At 54.5% G+C, this 12,411-nt stretch overlaps 1 protein-coding gene across 2 annotated transcripts in view; it reads left to right on the forward strand.

Moving 5' to 3' along the window:
* The window catches only part of ARHGEF17 (Rho guanine nucleotide exchange factor 17), a 54,447-nt gene that overhangs the window by 30,900 nt on the left and 11,136 nt on the right, over positions 1-12,411 (forward strand). For both annotated transcript variants that reach the window (XM_004768218.3, XM_045071516.1), the window contains exons 2-3: positions 5,112-5,189; positions 10,163-10,345. In XM_004768218.3, the coding sequence (XP_004768275.2) occupies positions 5,112-5,189; positions 10,163-10,345 (261 nt within the window). The remainder of the gene's footprint in view (positions 1-5,111; positions 5,190-10,162; positions 10,346-12,411) is intronic.

Below are 12,411 nucleotides of genomic sequence, written 5' to 3' on the forward strand. Positions count from 1 at the left end.
GGCAGCTGCACTCATTGGATTTCTTGGTTCAATCTAGAGGTAGAGGAGAGCTGGGGGCCCTCCTGGGGGACCCTTGTTCTGCCTCCCAGGGGTAGGAGGGGCTCGGCCAGGACCTGTGCCCTAGGATGGGATGTGGCCAGGCAGGCTCTAGGCCTTGAAGGCTCTGTGCTGCCAGTGGACGGATTGCGCCCCCCCGCCCCCGCCCTGCCAGAGTTTCAGGTCTATAAAGAGGGGTGTGTGTGTGTGTGTGTGTGTGTGTTTCAGTGTGGGGGGGTTGAGAATGTGCATTTCCATCACATTCCCTCGGGGTCCACAGAGCCTGCCCTTTGAGAACCAGTGTCATAGAGGGACCAGCAAGGGTGTCAGTGCAGAGGACACACTCACACTTCCGTTCATTCTTTCACTCAACAAGCTCGCACAGCTCGCACAGGCGTTACCCTGGGCCAGGCCCTCTCAGAACACAGGGGAGGGGGCAGCACACACTTAGCTAGCCTCTCTCAGGAGTCAGGCTCTGCCCCCTCGTGCAGCCTCACTTCCCTGGGAGCCACCTCACTGCCAGGTAGGGTCATGCCTCTTTTCTCTGGCTGCTCTCTCTTGGAATTCCCTGTGCCTGTTTTCATTGTTGACTACTTTGGGATTGTCTGTTGGGAAGTTAAAATTCAAGTGTTGGACATTTTGGATCCTCTGAGGAAGCCAGTGCTGTTGGGCCCATGTCCTGCCCTCTCAGGAGAGGAGAAGGAAGAATTCCCTTCTATGGGGAATGTGGGGCTGTGGGGTGTTGATTCACCTGATTCAGGGCTGAACAGGGGAAGGTGGCAGGAGGCTGCAAGGGCCAGCAAGGGGTTGATCCTGTGCCTTGGGGCTGCCAGGGAAGATTCCTGAGCAGGAAATTACAGGGTTTGCCTCCCTGTGATGACTGTTCAGTGTGTGTGTGGGGGTAAGAGTTATTGAAGTTTTGTATATTAGCCAACATATATGTGCAGAGTGCTGTGGTTTACAAAGGGCCATAGACCCTGCCCTTAGGGGACCTACAGTGTCCCTGGAGGAGATGGCCATCAACCTAGCAATTGTTCAAATGTGTAATTACAAACTATGGTATTTGGTTAAGAAAAACAGAGAATCTTTGAGAGTGCAGAGCAGGTGCATCTGGCCTGATCTGAGGATCAGGGAGGGCTTCCTGGGGGAGGTGACAATCACACTAAGATTCATCTTAAAGGAAAAGCAAAAGCACTGCTAGGAGAGAGCCTGGTCTGTTTCTAAGAGTTAAAACAGAAGTGGTTGGAGCATATCAATCAAGGCGGAGAAAGGGAATGAGTGGACTAGCTTGGGTGATGGGTCAGAAGGTGTCCACTGTGCCAGAAACCCAGCAGAAAGCAGGTTTGAGGGAGGGCATCAGGAGTTCGGTGAGTGTCGGAGCCCTCAGTACACTGAAGAAGCATAAAGTTAGCCAGCGCAGAGACACAGCAGAGGGACCCCCAGTGAGCTGCAGAGTCCCCTGGTGGGTGGTGGAGGCTGGTACAAAAACAAAGCTCATACTGCCCCTACTCCTGATTAAATGGGTCTGGGATGTGTTCTGGCATCGCCTGCAATTTGAGGACCAGGTCCTGTTGATCATGCTTGGATACATTCTGGAGCATCATCTGGTGATGGTGGTAGGGACTGTAAATGCCTGAGCCCCCGCCCATGCTGGGGGCGTGGGTGGAGAGAACTAGGGCTGGAATCCACTAGGACTGTCTCAAGTATAGACACAAGTCAACTGGGTGGGGTGGGAGTATGCATGACTCAGGGTGGGCCCTTTCTGCTATCAGGCCCTAATGCTCTGCACCCCCCCTCCCAAGGGAGGACAGTGTCAGTTTCCAGGGATGTACATGTATGCTCATCCCTAAATATGTGTGCCTGTTTGTGCCTGGTTCTAGTTGTGTGAACCGGAAGCATGTGCCACCGTGTAGCACTGGGTCGGGTTCATGTGTGTCCGGGCTCAGGTCTGTATGGGACTCTGTTGATTGTGCACTTGGCCCCCATCCACACTCGTATACAAACCAAGGCCGGAGGACAGGTTTCCATGTATATGGGCCTGTTCAGTGTAGGTCCGTGCATGCCCGGTTGGGTACAGGCGTGGACAAAAGGCCCATGTCTCCCAGTGTACTGGCCTTTGTCGACTGGTGTGCGCCAACTTCTGTCCTCTGAGGGGGATGGGTCCGCAAGGGGAGGCTGAGGCGTGCGGGAGCGGCGGGGACGAGGTCCTACCGCCCTCAGCGTGTTGGGGGAGACCCGGCTGCGCGGAAAGGGGGCGGGCGGAGCGGGGAGGGGGGGCACGCGGGGCGGGGACTCCCCTCCGCTCCTCTCCGCTCCCCTCCCCCCGCGCCAGCGGTGCCGAGCGCGCCAGGCTCGCCCAGCGCACTCGCGAAGCGGAGGAGGCAACAGCGCCGCCGCCCGGGCCGACGCGATCAGATCGGCGCTGGAACTGACACCGCGAAGGCCGGGCTGAGCCCCTGGAGGGAGCGACGGTGGGAGAGAGGGGGCCCGCCGTCCCCCGCCGCCCCGGCACCCCCGCCCTGGCGGCGGCCCGGCCGCATGCTTCAGATGGTGAAGACCTTGGCCCAGTTCACCATTGCGCTGGAAGACATGCGCGATCTGGGCTCGGCCACCGCCTCCGGGGAGCCCGCCGGGAGCAGTGGTGCTGACGCTGAGGAGCCTGGGGAGGCCCAGGTACAGGGAGGGGGAGACACAGTCAGGGCCCTGGGCCAAGACCTAGAACCCAGCGCAAACGGGCCTGGGGGAGGCATGGGTAGATGCCAGGGCACAGGACCGGGAACTTGGATCAGGCACAACAGCTGCCCGGCCGTAGGACTGGGGGCTCAGAGACTAGTGATGGGGGCAGGGATGGTGCGTCTGGCAGGGTGTTGAGGTTTGGTGGTACCAGAATGTAAGCTTGGGATGGCAGAAGGGCTGGCAACCTCAACTGGGGTGTGGGCCTGTATCCTGAGACCCTGTATCCTGAGACCCAGCCTTGGCAAGGCCTAGTGGTACCTAGTGCGTGATATGTGTCAGGGTGTAGGCAGAGACCGGCTCCGGAGGTATCCTGGGTTCACAGGCTCCGGAAGGAGAGGTTTCATCAGCAGTCTCCAGGTGTATGTGTGTGTGCGGGGGATGGGGCATTGGGAGTAGCTGATCATGCTCCTGCCTTGCCATTCTCTCCCTGCCATTGGACCTGCTGGGCCTGGAAGCTGTCATGCTGTGGTGGCAATGGTGGTGTCCCCATTTCTGGCTCCGTGCTCTTCTCCTCTGGGGGAAGAGGAGGGAGAGGCTTCCAGGGGCTGTGTCTGTGCCTTTGTGTGTGTCTCTGGGCCCTGTCTCTCATTGTCCTGCTCTCCTCGGCTCCCGCTGGGCCTCTGGTTCTGTCTTCCTCCCCATGCTGTGCTGTGTGTGATGTGTTTCTCCCCACCACCTGACATCTCTGGGCTGAAGGCCCTGGTTCTCAGCTAGGTGACTTGGCCACATTTCCTTTTGGTCTCTTCGCAGAGTGTCTGGCCTTTATGGCTTCTCCTGTGTACATGTGTCTCTGTCTTCATGCTGTGTGCAGGGTCTGAAGCTTTGGGTCATGATGTCCCAATCACACTGGTAGGAGAGGCCCCCCTCTGTCTTCCTGCTGTATCCCTCCAGCCCCCCTCCCTCTCCCACTTCTTCACCCCCTGTAGTAAAGGTCTGAGGATGGGGCTGTTGAGGGGTGACAGGCTCTGGGGGGGAGGCTAGGCCCCTGGGGGAGGCTAAGCCTACAGGGCTGTCCCGCCCAGAACAGGTGGGCCTGCTGATCTGCTTGACAGCTGCATTGCTCCGCTCCTGCCTCCCCACCCCCACGTGCACTCACACCCGTGTCTGGGCACGTGCAGAAGGGCACTCCATGCAGTGACAGGGAGCTGGCCTTAATTTCCATGCCTCTACCTGACAGCTGAGTGACAGCGCACTGTGCTTTCAAGCAGGAGGAGGCTGGGAAAGGCGGGTGTTGCAGCGTCAGCCTCCCTGCGTGAGTTACCCCAGCCCTCTGTGCTGGCAGGGCCAGCCCCAGCCCTGCCTCCCTCAGGAGGCCTCCCTGCCTGCCCATGACCCTCAGCCCTGGGCCTAGCAGGGCTGGGCTCAGGGAGTGGAAGGAGGAGGGAGGCTGTGCCCCTCAGGGCCAAGCCTGGCCCGGTTCTTCTCTCAGGGAGCTCCATGTGGGGCAGGGAGATGGATATAGAAGAGCCATTTTGCTGAGGCAGAGTAACAACACTGAAGACCCGGCATGAATGGAGGGAGCTGGTTGGCCCTCAGGGACTCCGTACTGTAGACCATCACATGCTTAGGATGGAGGCCTTAGCTCCTGGGCCTCCTTTTCCCCATCCTTAAAATGGGAAGAAGAACATCGTCTATCTCACAGGGTAGTCAGGAGGATGAAATAATGATATGCTCAGAGCTGGTGTGGAGTAGGGCTCAGTTAACCTGTTTTTACTGAGAGAATGGATATCCAGCCTTGTCTGAGAGTGGGTGAACCCTGCCCCAACCTGGCTGTGTGACCTCTGGCACTGATGTCACCTTTCTGAGTCACCTTTTCTTCATCTGTGGCAGGAGGCCACAGTCTCCACTCTCAGGAATGGTGTGAAGCCCAGCCTGGTAGGGTCTCACCCCGTAGCACTGAGCCTGAAGGAGGGGTTTTTGGAGTTGGCAGCTGGGGCGGGGGGTGGCCTGGAGGCATCTTCCTTTGCCAAGGTAAGAGGTTATTGGTTGTTTTGAGTCCTTTTTAGGAGCCCATTGGGTAACCTCGAAGTGAACAGGAGATCACCATTTCTGCCAGCAGCCATAGGGAGGTGGTGGAGGAGTAAGGGGCACACCCTGGAAGGGGGGGCATTTGAGATGTGGGGGGAGGGTGCCCCCTGCATGGGGAGCGTGTGAGCAAGTTCTGGCAGAGTGGAGGCCCATGGTGCTTTGGGGTAATAGCCAGCAGCCCTGGATGGTGGGAAAGCAGGCTTCGAAGGCCAGGCAGAGGAAGAGGGTGGGCTCTTTCGGTCATTGTGCCTGCGGGGGGTGGGGTCTGAGGGGAACAAGGCATGCTCACCCTCTGCCTTCTGTCTCCCAAGGACATGCGGAAGCACGTGACCATGACCCTGCTGGACACGGAGCAGTCGTACGTGGAGTCTCTGCGCACCTTGATGCAGGTGAGGCTCGAGGCTATTAACCAGGCCCCTGAGAGTGGCCGTTCTGAATCTAGGAGGCTGTCACACACATGGGAAAAAAGTCATTTTTATGGACAGGATGGAGGCTGGAGACGAGAGAGGAATGACCCTGGGATACATCATCCCTCTGTGGAGAAACCCCCCTCCCCCATCGTGTGACTACCCCAGAGGAGGAAGCCCCTGCCAGGGTCGGGGAGAACATGGAGGGGACTTAATTAGTCCAGACAAGCCACCCCACGGCAGGTGCTCCCTCCTTTTACTGTCCTGCCACCTCCCCCTGGCAGCCCTGGGCCTGAGCTTAGATCTGTGCCCCTGCCCACGGTAGCCCCATCCATTTTATTCATTGACTGGGAAAATGATCATTGAATGGAATAAAATGCTGGGTACCTGCTGTGTGCCAGGCCCCAGCCCAGGAATAGGAAGCATAAGGATGAGTAAGAGAGGCAAGCCGCTGCCACAGGATCTCATCGTCCCATTGGGCACAGAGTTGAGTATATGTTCATTCTCAAAGCATTGAGGGGCCACCTGTGAGGTGAGGGGATCAGGGAATTTTCCCTGGAGGTCATGCTGGCTTCCTCCCTACCTGTCTTGGCAATAGGAACAGCACGTGCAAGGTCAGGTAAAGAGAGGCCAGCATAGAGCACAAAGGGTTGACCGTCTGTGGATGCAGGGGGCCACATGGTAGAGGCTTTGACTACCAGGAAGAAGGTTTGGACCCTACCAGGGGCCCTGGAGAGTCAGCGAAGGGCTTTGAGCCAGGGGTGGATGTCGTCTCATTCATGCTTTACATAGTCTCTCTGACTGCTGGGAAGGTGGATAGTCAGCCACTGAGGGTGGGTGAGGGAGGAGAGGCCAGGACCAGAGCAGAAGCCACAGGGAAGGAGCATCGGGACAGACACTCAGGAAGTGGACTGATCAGGCCAGGCCTGGTAGCTGGTCGGCTATGGGATGAGGCCTGGACTTCTGGTCTGGGTGATGGAAGCACTGTAGGAGCCCCACACATGAAAGCTGGGGTGAGATGGCCAGATCAGGTTCTGACTGGGGAGAGCCCCTAGCTCAGGGTGCACATGTAGGCCTGGGGCCCAGGACTAAGAACATGGATCCCAGCTGAGGGGACCTGGCCTTGGTAAATTCACTCAAGCCATCTAGGCAGACTGAGAGCAAAGAACAGAAGGTAGAGCCCTGGAAACATCCAGAGTGTACATTCATTTACTCCGCAGATCCACAATGAGCATCTTCTGGGTGCGGACCGTGTTCTTGGTGAGGGTTCAGCAGAGAGCATGAGTGATGAGGTCCTGTCTCCTAGAGCTCATGGTCTCCGGCAGACACGGACAGTAACCAGCCAGGCAAGCCGCACCTGAGGACAGATGCAGGTTCACAAGTGTGCCGAGGGTGTATCCGTGACAACTGAGTATTGTCCAGCCAGAGAAGGGAGGAAATTCTGACATGTGCCACAACATAGGTGAACCTCAAAGACACGAGGCTAAACCAAAGTGAGCCAGTCACAAGAGGACAGATACTGTATGACTGCACTTCTGTGGGTCACCTAGGATGACCAAGTTCATAGAAACAGAAAAGTCCAATGGTGCTTGCCAGGGCCTGGGGGAGGGGAAGTGGAAGATCGTGTTTAATGGGTATGGAGTTGTGGTTTGGGAAGATGGGAAAGTTCCAGAGGGTTTTGGGGATGATGGTTCCACAGCAGCGTGAAGGTTTTTAATGTGAGTGTACTAACTGTACTTAAAAATGATTGAAATCGGGGTGCCTGGGTGGCTCAGTGGGTTAAAGCCTCTGCCTTTGGCTCAGGTCATGATCTCAGGGTCCTGGGATCGAGCCCCGCATCAGGCTCTCTGCTCAGCGGGGAGCCTGCTTCCCTTCCTCTCTCTCTACCTGCCTCTCTGCCTACTTGTGATCTCTGTCAAATAAAAAAATCTTAAAAAAAAAAGATTGAAATCGGCAAGTTTTATGGTGTTTATATCATTGCTTTTATTTTTTTATTTTATTTTTAAAAAGATTTTTATCTAGTTATTTGAGAGACAGAGACATAGTGACAGAGATAGTGAGAGAGAGCAAAAGTAGGGAGGAGAGAGAGAAGCAGGCTTCCCACTGAGCAGGGAGCCCAATGCAGGGCTCGATCCCAGGACTCTGGGATCATGACCGGAGCCGAAGGCAGAGGCTTTAACCCACTGAGCCACCCAGGCGACCCTGGTCTAGGAATTCTAGGAGGGAGGCTGCCTGCCTGCCCCTTCACCATCACGTTGCTTTTTTATATTAAAAATAAGCACACAGTGGCTCTCCCTTTCCCCCTGCTTGGGTTCCCTCTCCCGCTGTGTCTCTCTTTGTCAAATAAATAAATAAAATCCTTTTTAAAAAATAAAGAAAAAATAAGCGCATGGAAAGAGATCATAGAACGGGGCCTGCCCTGGTGTCACAAGCCAGGGAGGGCTTCTCTGAGGTTGGGGTGTTCAGCGGAGACCTGAATGATAGGCAAGCATTAAGCAGTGGGAGAGCCTGGAGGGCACCCTTCTGGCAGCTGGGACAGCGGGAACAAAGGCTGGAGGCTGGAGGAAACCTCGAGCAGTTAGCCCTGGAGAGGTGGCCAGGGTGGCTGCTGTGCAAGGCGCTGGGACACAACTAGAATGCCATCTTTTAGGGATGCCCTTGGCCGCTAGGCGGTGGTAGTCATGCAGGGGTAGTCATGTGGGGTCCTTTGGAGTCTCCTGGGTGGGAGTTGAAGGCATTGGGGTCAGGCAGTCCAAGGTTTGAGTCACTCGCTTCCCTGCTGTGTGATGCTAGTCTAGTCACCTTGCTTCTCTGAGCCTCGGTGCTTTTGTGTGCAGAATGTGACTATCACACCCGGTCCTGGTGCTAAGGTGCAGAGGTAACGAAGCTGTTCTTGCCTTGTTCACACTTGGGAGGCTGGCGTGACCTGGGCAGGGCTCTCTGCCTTTCACTCTCCTGGCCAGTTCAGGGCTGCACATGTGGAGGCTTGCAGGACCTGCCAAGAGGAGAGCTAAGGATAGTTCTCAGGAGGCGGGACTGAGAGTATAAGCAGGAGAGTGTCAGCCGAATGGACTCCACGGCCCTAGTGTTCCCTCACAGTGACCACTGCCACCCACATTGATTGGTATCATCCCTGCAAGCCAGGAGTTTCTTTTTTTTTCCTTTCTTTAAATTGAGGTATAATTAACATATGGTGTTACATTAGTGTCATGTGTAGGCCAGGCTTGGTATTTTTTTAAAGAAATACGGAGGTTAACAGAGGTGATGGGATTTGAACCCACATCCTGAACCTTGGCTCAGACTGACCTAGGAATTTTTTTTTTTTAAGATTTTATTTATTTATTTGACGGACAGAGATCACAGTAGGAGGAGAGAGGGGGAAGCAGACTCCCTGCTAAGCAGAGAGCCGGATGTGGGGGTGGGGGTGGGGGGCTCGATCCCAGGACACTGGGATCATGACCCTAGCGGAAGGCAGAGGTTTTAACCCACTGAGCCACCCAGGTGCCCCTGGCCTAGGAATTCTAGGAGGGAAGCTGCCTGCCTGCCCCTTCACCATCACCCGCTGGCCTTTTAAGAATCCCCAACCGGGCAAGAGGATTCTGTTGAGCTTGACTTTCTCGAGGCTGTTATATCAAGCCAGTTTTTTAAATGTTTGGTATAAAGTTTGCCAGAACATTGCATTACTTTTTCAAACATCCTCATTTCTTGGGCTTGTAGTTAGAGTTTCGGCCAGTAGAGGGCGACCGCTGCGTGAGAACGCGTACTGCGAAGCAAGGCTCTTCATTCTCAGGAATCCGGGTTGAACGCAGATGGGAGGTGAAAAAGAGGAGTGGTTTTTGTTTTTTTTTTTTAAAGATTATTTATTTATTTATTTGACAGAGAGAGATCACATGTAGGCAGAGAGGCAGGCAGACTGAGAGAGAGAGAGAGGAGGAAGCAGGCTCCCTGCTGAGCAGAGAGCCCGATACGGGACTCGATTCCATGACCCTGAGATCATGACCTGAGCTGAAGGCAGCGGCTTAACCCACTGAGCCACCCACGCGCCCAAAAAAGAGGAGTTTTAATCAGACTTGACCGTAGCCCTGAAAACCATGAAAACAGTGCTCAGATGGTGGCACGAAAGGCCTCCCAGGCCCCTCCTTGCTTTATTTCCCCCACAGCAGTTCTCAACTTTTAACTTTCCACATGTAACTGATTTGACGATAAACATCTCTGAACTCCAGGTTCATCCTGTAATTGATGGCATATGATCACTTAATTGGCAGCAATTTTTTCTTTTCTTTTTTTTTTTTTAATATTTTACTTATTAGACAGAGATCACAGGTAGGCAGAGCGGCAGGCAGAGAGAGGAGGAAGCAGGCTCCTCCTTGCTGAGCAGAGAGCCCAATGCGGGACTAGGTCCCAGGACCCTGAGATCATGACCTGAGCTGAAGGCAGAGGCTTTAACCCACTGAGCCACCCAGGCACCCCACAGCAATTTTTTTTCTTAAAGATTTAATGAAATGTGGTTTATTTTTGTTTCTTCCTTATATCTGTATGTTCCATCACACTAGACTGTAAGCTCCACTGGGCAGGGAGTTTGGTCTTCCTTGCTCACTGCTGAACTGTGCCTGTGCACGGTGACTGCTCAGTGAAGTGTCTGCTGAGTTAGCGCATGTGGGTCTCCCAGGAGCCCAGTCTACTTGCTTTCCTCACTCCACGCTCTGTGGGTTCATGCATCCAACAAACTTTTACTGAGCCCACTCACCCCCGTCTTGTGCCAGGCCCTGGGCCGCACAGTGAGAGGTGTGGGGATAGGTCTTCCTCTCTCCGCTAGAGCTCTGAGTCTAATGAGGGAGATCCGGAGGCATGGCCATTGAGTCATAGGCTCAGGTGATTTCGTATGCCCCCCATGCCAGTGGGTTGGGATGCCATCCCTCTGAGGGTACCCAGACTGACCTGTAGGGGACCCCCAGGGCTATATGCAGCCGCTGAAGCAGCCAGAGAACTCCTTGCTCTGTGACCCATCGCTGGTGGATGAGATCTTCGACCAGATCCCCGAGCTCCTGGAGCACCACGAACAGTTCCTTGAGCAGGTGCGGCACTGTGTGCAGACCTGGCACGCCCAGCAGAAGGTGGGAGACCTGCTCGTCCAGTCGGTGAGTGGCCCTGCTGCCCACTGCTACAGCCCCCACGAGCCTGGGCCCCTCCTGGAAGGGGATGACTGCTGCCATGGACCCCCCTCTCCCACTCCACCTGGACACTGACTCTGATACCAGGTCCAACCCCAGAACCTGGGCACTGACTCCAGCCCTGTGGTTGACCTGAACCTGGACACCCCAAAACCTCAGAGCTTGGCTAGACTCTGCCACAGACCCCAGCCCCAACCAGTTCCTGACCCTGATCCTGGACCCAGCTCTAGTGGCTCGCACTAACTTTGACCCTAGTCCTGACCTCGAGCTGGTCCTGACACTGACCCAGACCTCGGTGGTTGCTGGTACTGACCTCAGCCCTTACGTTGACTAGCTCTTTTCTCCATCCAGCATTTTAATTAGATAGCTAACTACTTGGCACTTAAGTGCTAGCCATTATTCTAAATACATTACATAAATCCACAAGGCTAGGAGAAAGGTGCAATTATTCCCCCAAGTTTAAAGTGGATGACTCTGCAGCATAGAGAGTAAGTAACCTGATCAAGGTCACAGTGAGTGGTAAAGGGTTCAGGCTCCAAGAGCTGCGGGTCCAATGCCCACACTGCCCCAGCCTGTGCCCCCCCCCTTCATCATGAGCATGCCCCCACCTGTGAGCTCTTCAGGATCCCACCATAGTGAATGAGACCGTAGAAAAGGTATTGGCTTCAAAACTCAAAAAAAGCTGTAAAAGCAAAGCTAATAAACATTTAATTAAATGTCTGTAAAAACATAACACACCATTTTCTTTAGTTGTTAAATATAGTATTGTTTATACGAGCTTAATTGCATTTGAACAAACTTGTTACATTTTGTTTTTTGGCCAGAATTCCCAGGAATGCACCGTGATGACTGATAAATCATAGCCAAACACAAACTAAACTGCTTACTCAGAGCCGAATGATTTCAAAAGCACAATTGTAAAATGCCTTTCAAAAATTGTACTAGCAAACAAACAAAAACAAACTTACAGACTTACCTGTTGTTGTGAGATGTGGATGTTCTTTCATGTGTTTGTGATGATGTGGGTGGGCCTTGGGCCTAAGAAGGTCTTAGAAGCTGCCTGCTGACCCGGAATGGATGTGACAAGAACTCTGAAGGGACCCCCGTTGGGTGCTGACACCTCCAGGCCATTGCCACCCTCGCTGTCACCGGGCTCATCCCCTGTCTGGACTTGGATGCTGACCATGGTCTGACGAGCAGAAGCCCTGGTCCCAGGGAAGGGTCAGCAGAGCAAGCTTGGGCCCAGGGTGGGCTGGGGCGTAAGGGCTGTCTTCTTCTCCGAGCCTCTGCTCTGTAGCACACCCCGGGCCTGGGGAGGGGGACAGTCAGTGCCTTAGAGACACAGGAGCTTGTGGGCCCAGAGGGGCCAGAAGCAAATACCACCATAGGGCCCTTAATCCATCCGTGGTTCAGCTGATACAGGAACCAGGGTGTCCCACCACCTAGCCAGCGCTTCTGCCCAAGAACTTTAACATTTAGCCCAGCTATCAGCTGGCCATCAGTGCTAGCCACCAGCTTTGTGCCCCCACTGGAAAGGATGGACATTCCTATTGCCTTCCAGAAGAGAGACTTGTCGCCAGGGGGCTATCAAGGGAGGCCAGAGGCCAAGTGTGATTCCAGAAAGAGTTCTAGTCAGGGCAGGGAGGGCTTCCTGGAGGAGGCACGGTTGGAGCTTAGCCCTGAGATTGGATGATGGTGAGATTTGGATATAGTAAGGGCATCTGGTGGAGAGAATTACATGGGCAAAGGCCAAGAGGCTGGAATGAGTCAGTGTCTCTCAGAGGACAGTGAGGAGGGGGAACTCCTGGCTGGACTTAATGAGGCTGGAGAGCAAGGGATGGAAATGCCCAGTTGGAAATGGGAGAGCCGGGTCTACAGGACACATCTAGGCATATGTATTTCCATGTACACACAGACCTAAGTAAGATACATGTTTGCACACACACATGCTCACAGGGTCACACATACAAGGTGTATGTGTATACACAACACAGGAGCACATACCCCATCCCTTAGAGACCACATCATGTCCA

Source organism: Mustela putorius, unplaced genomic scaffold (assembly GCF_011764305.1).
Source record: "Mustela putorius furo isolate JIRA1106 unplaced genomic scaffold, ASM1176430v1.1 tig00003987_pilon_pilon_pilon, whole genome shotgun sequence".
Taxonomy (NCBI): Eukaryota; Metazoa; Chordata; class Mammalia; order Carnivora; family Mustelidae; genus Mustela; species Mustela putorius.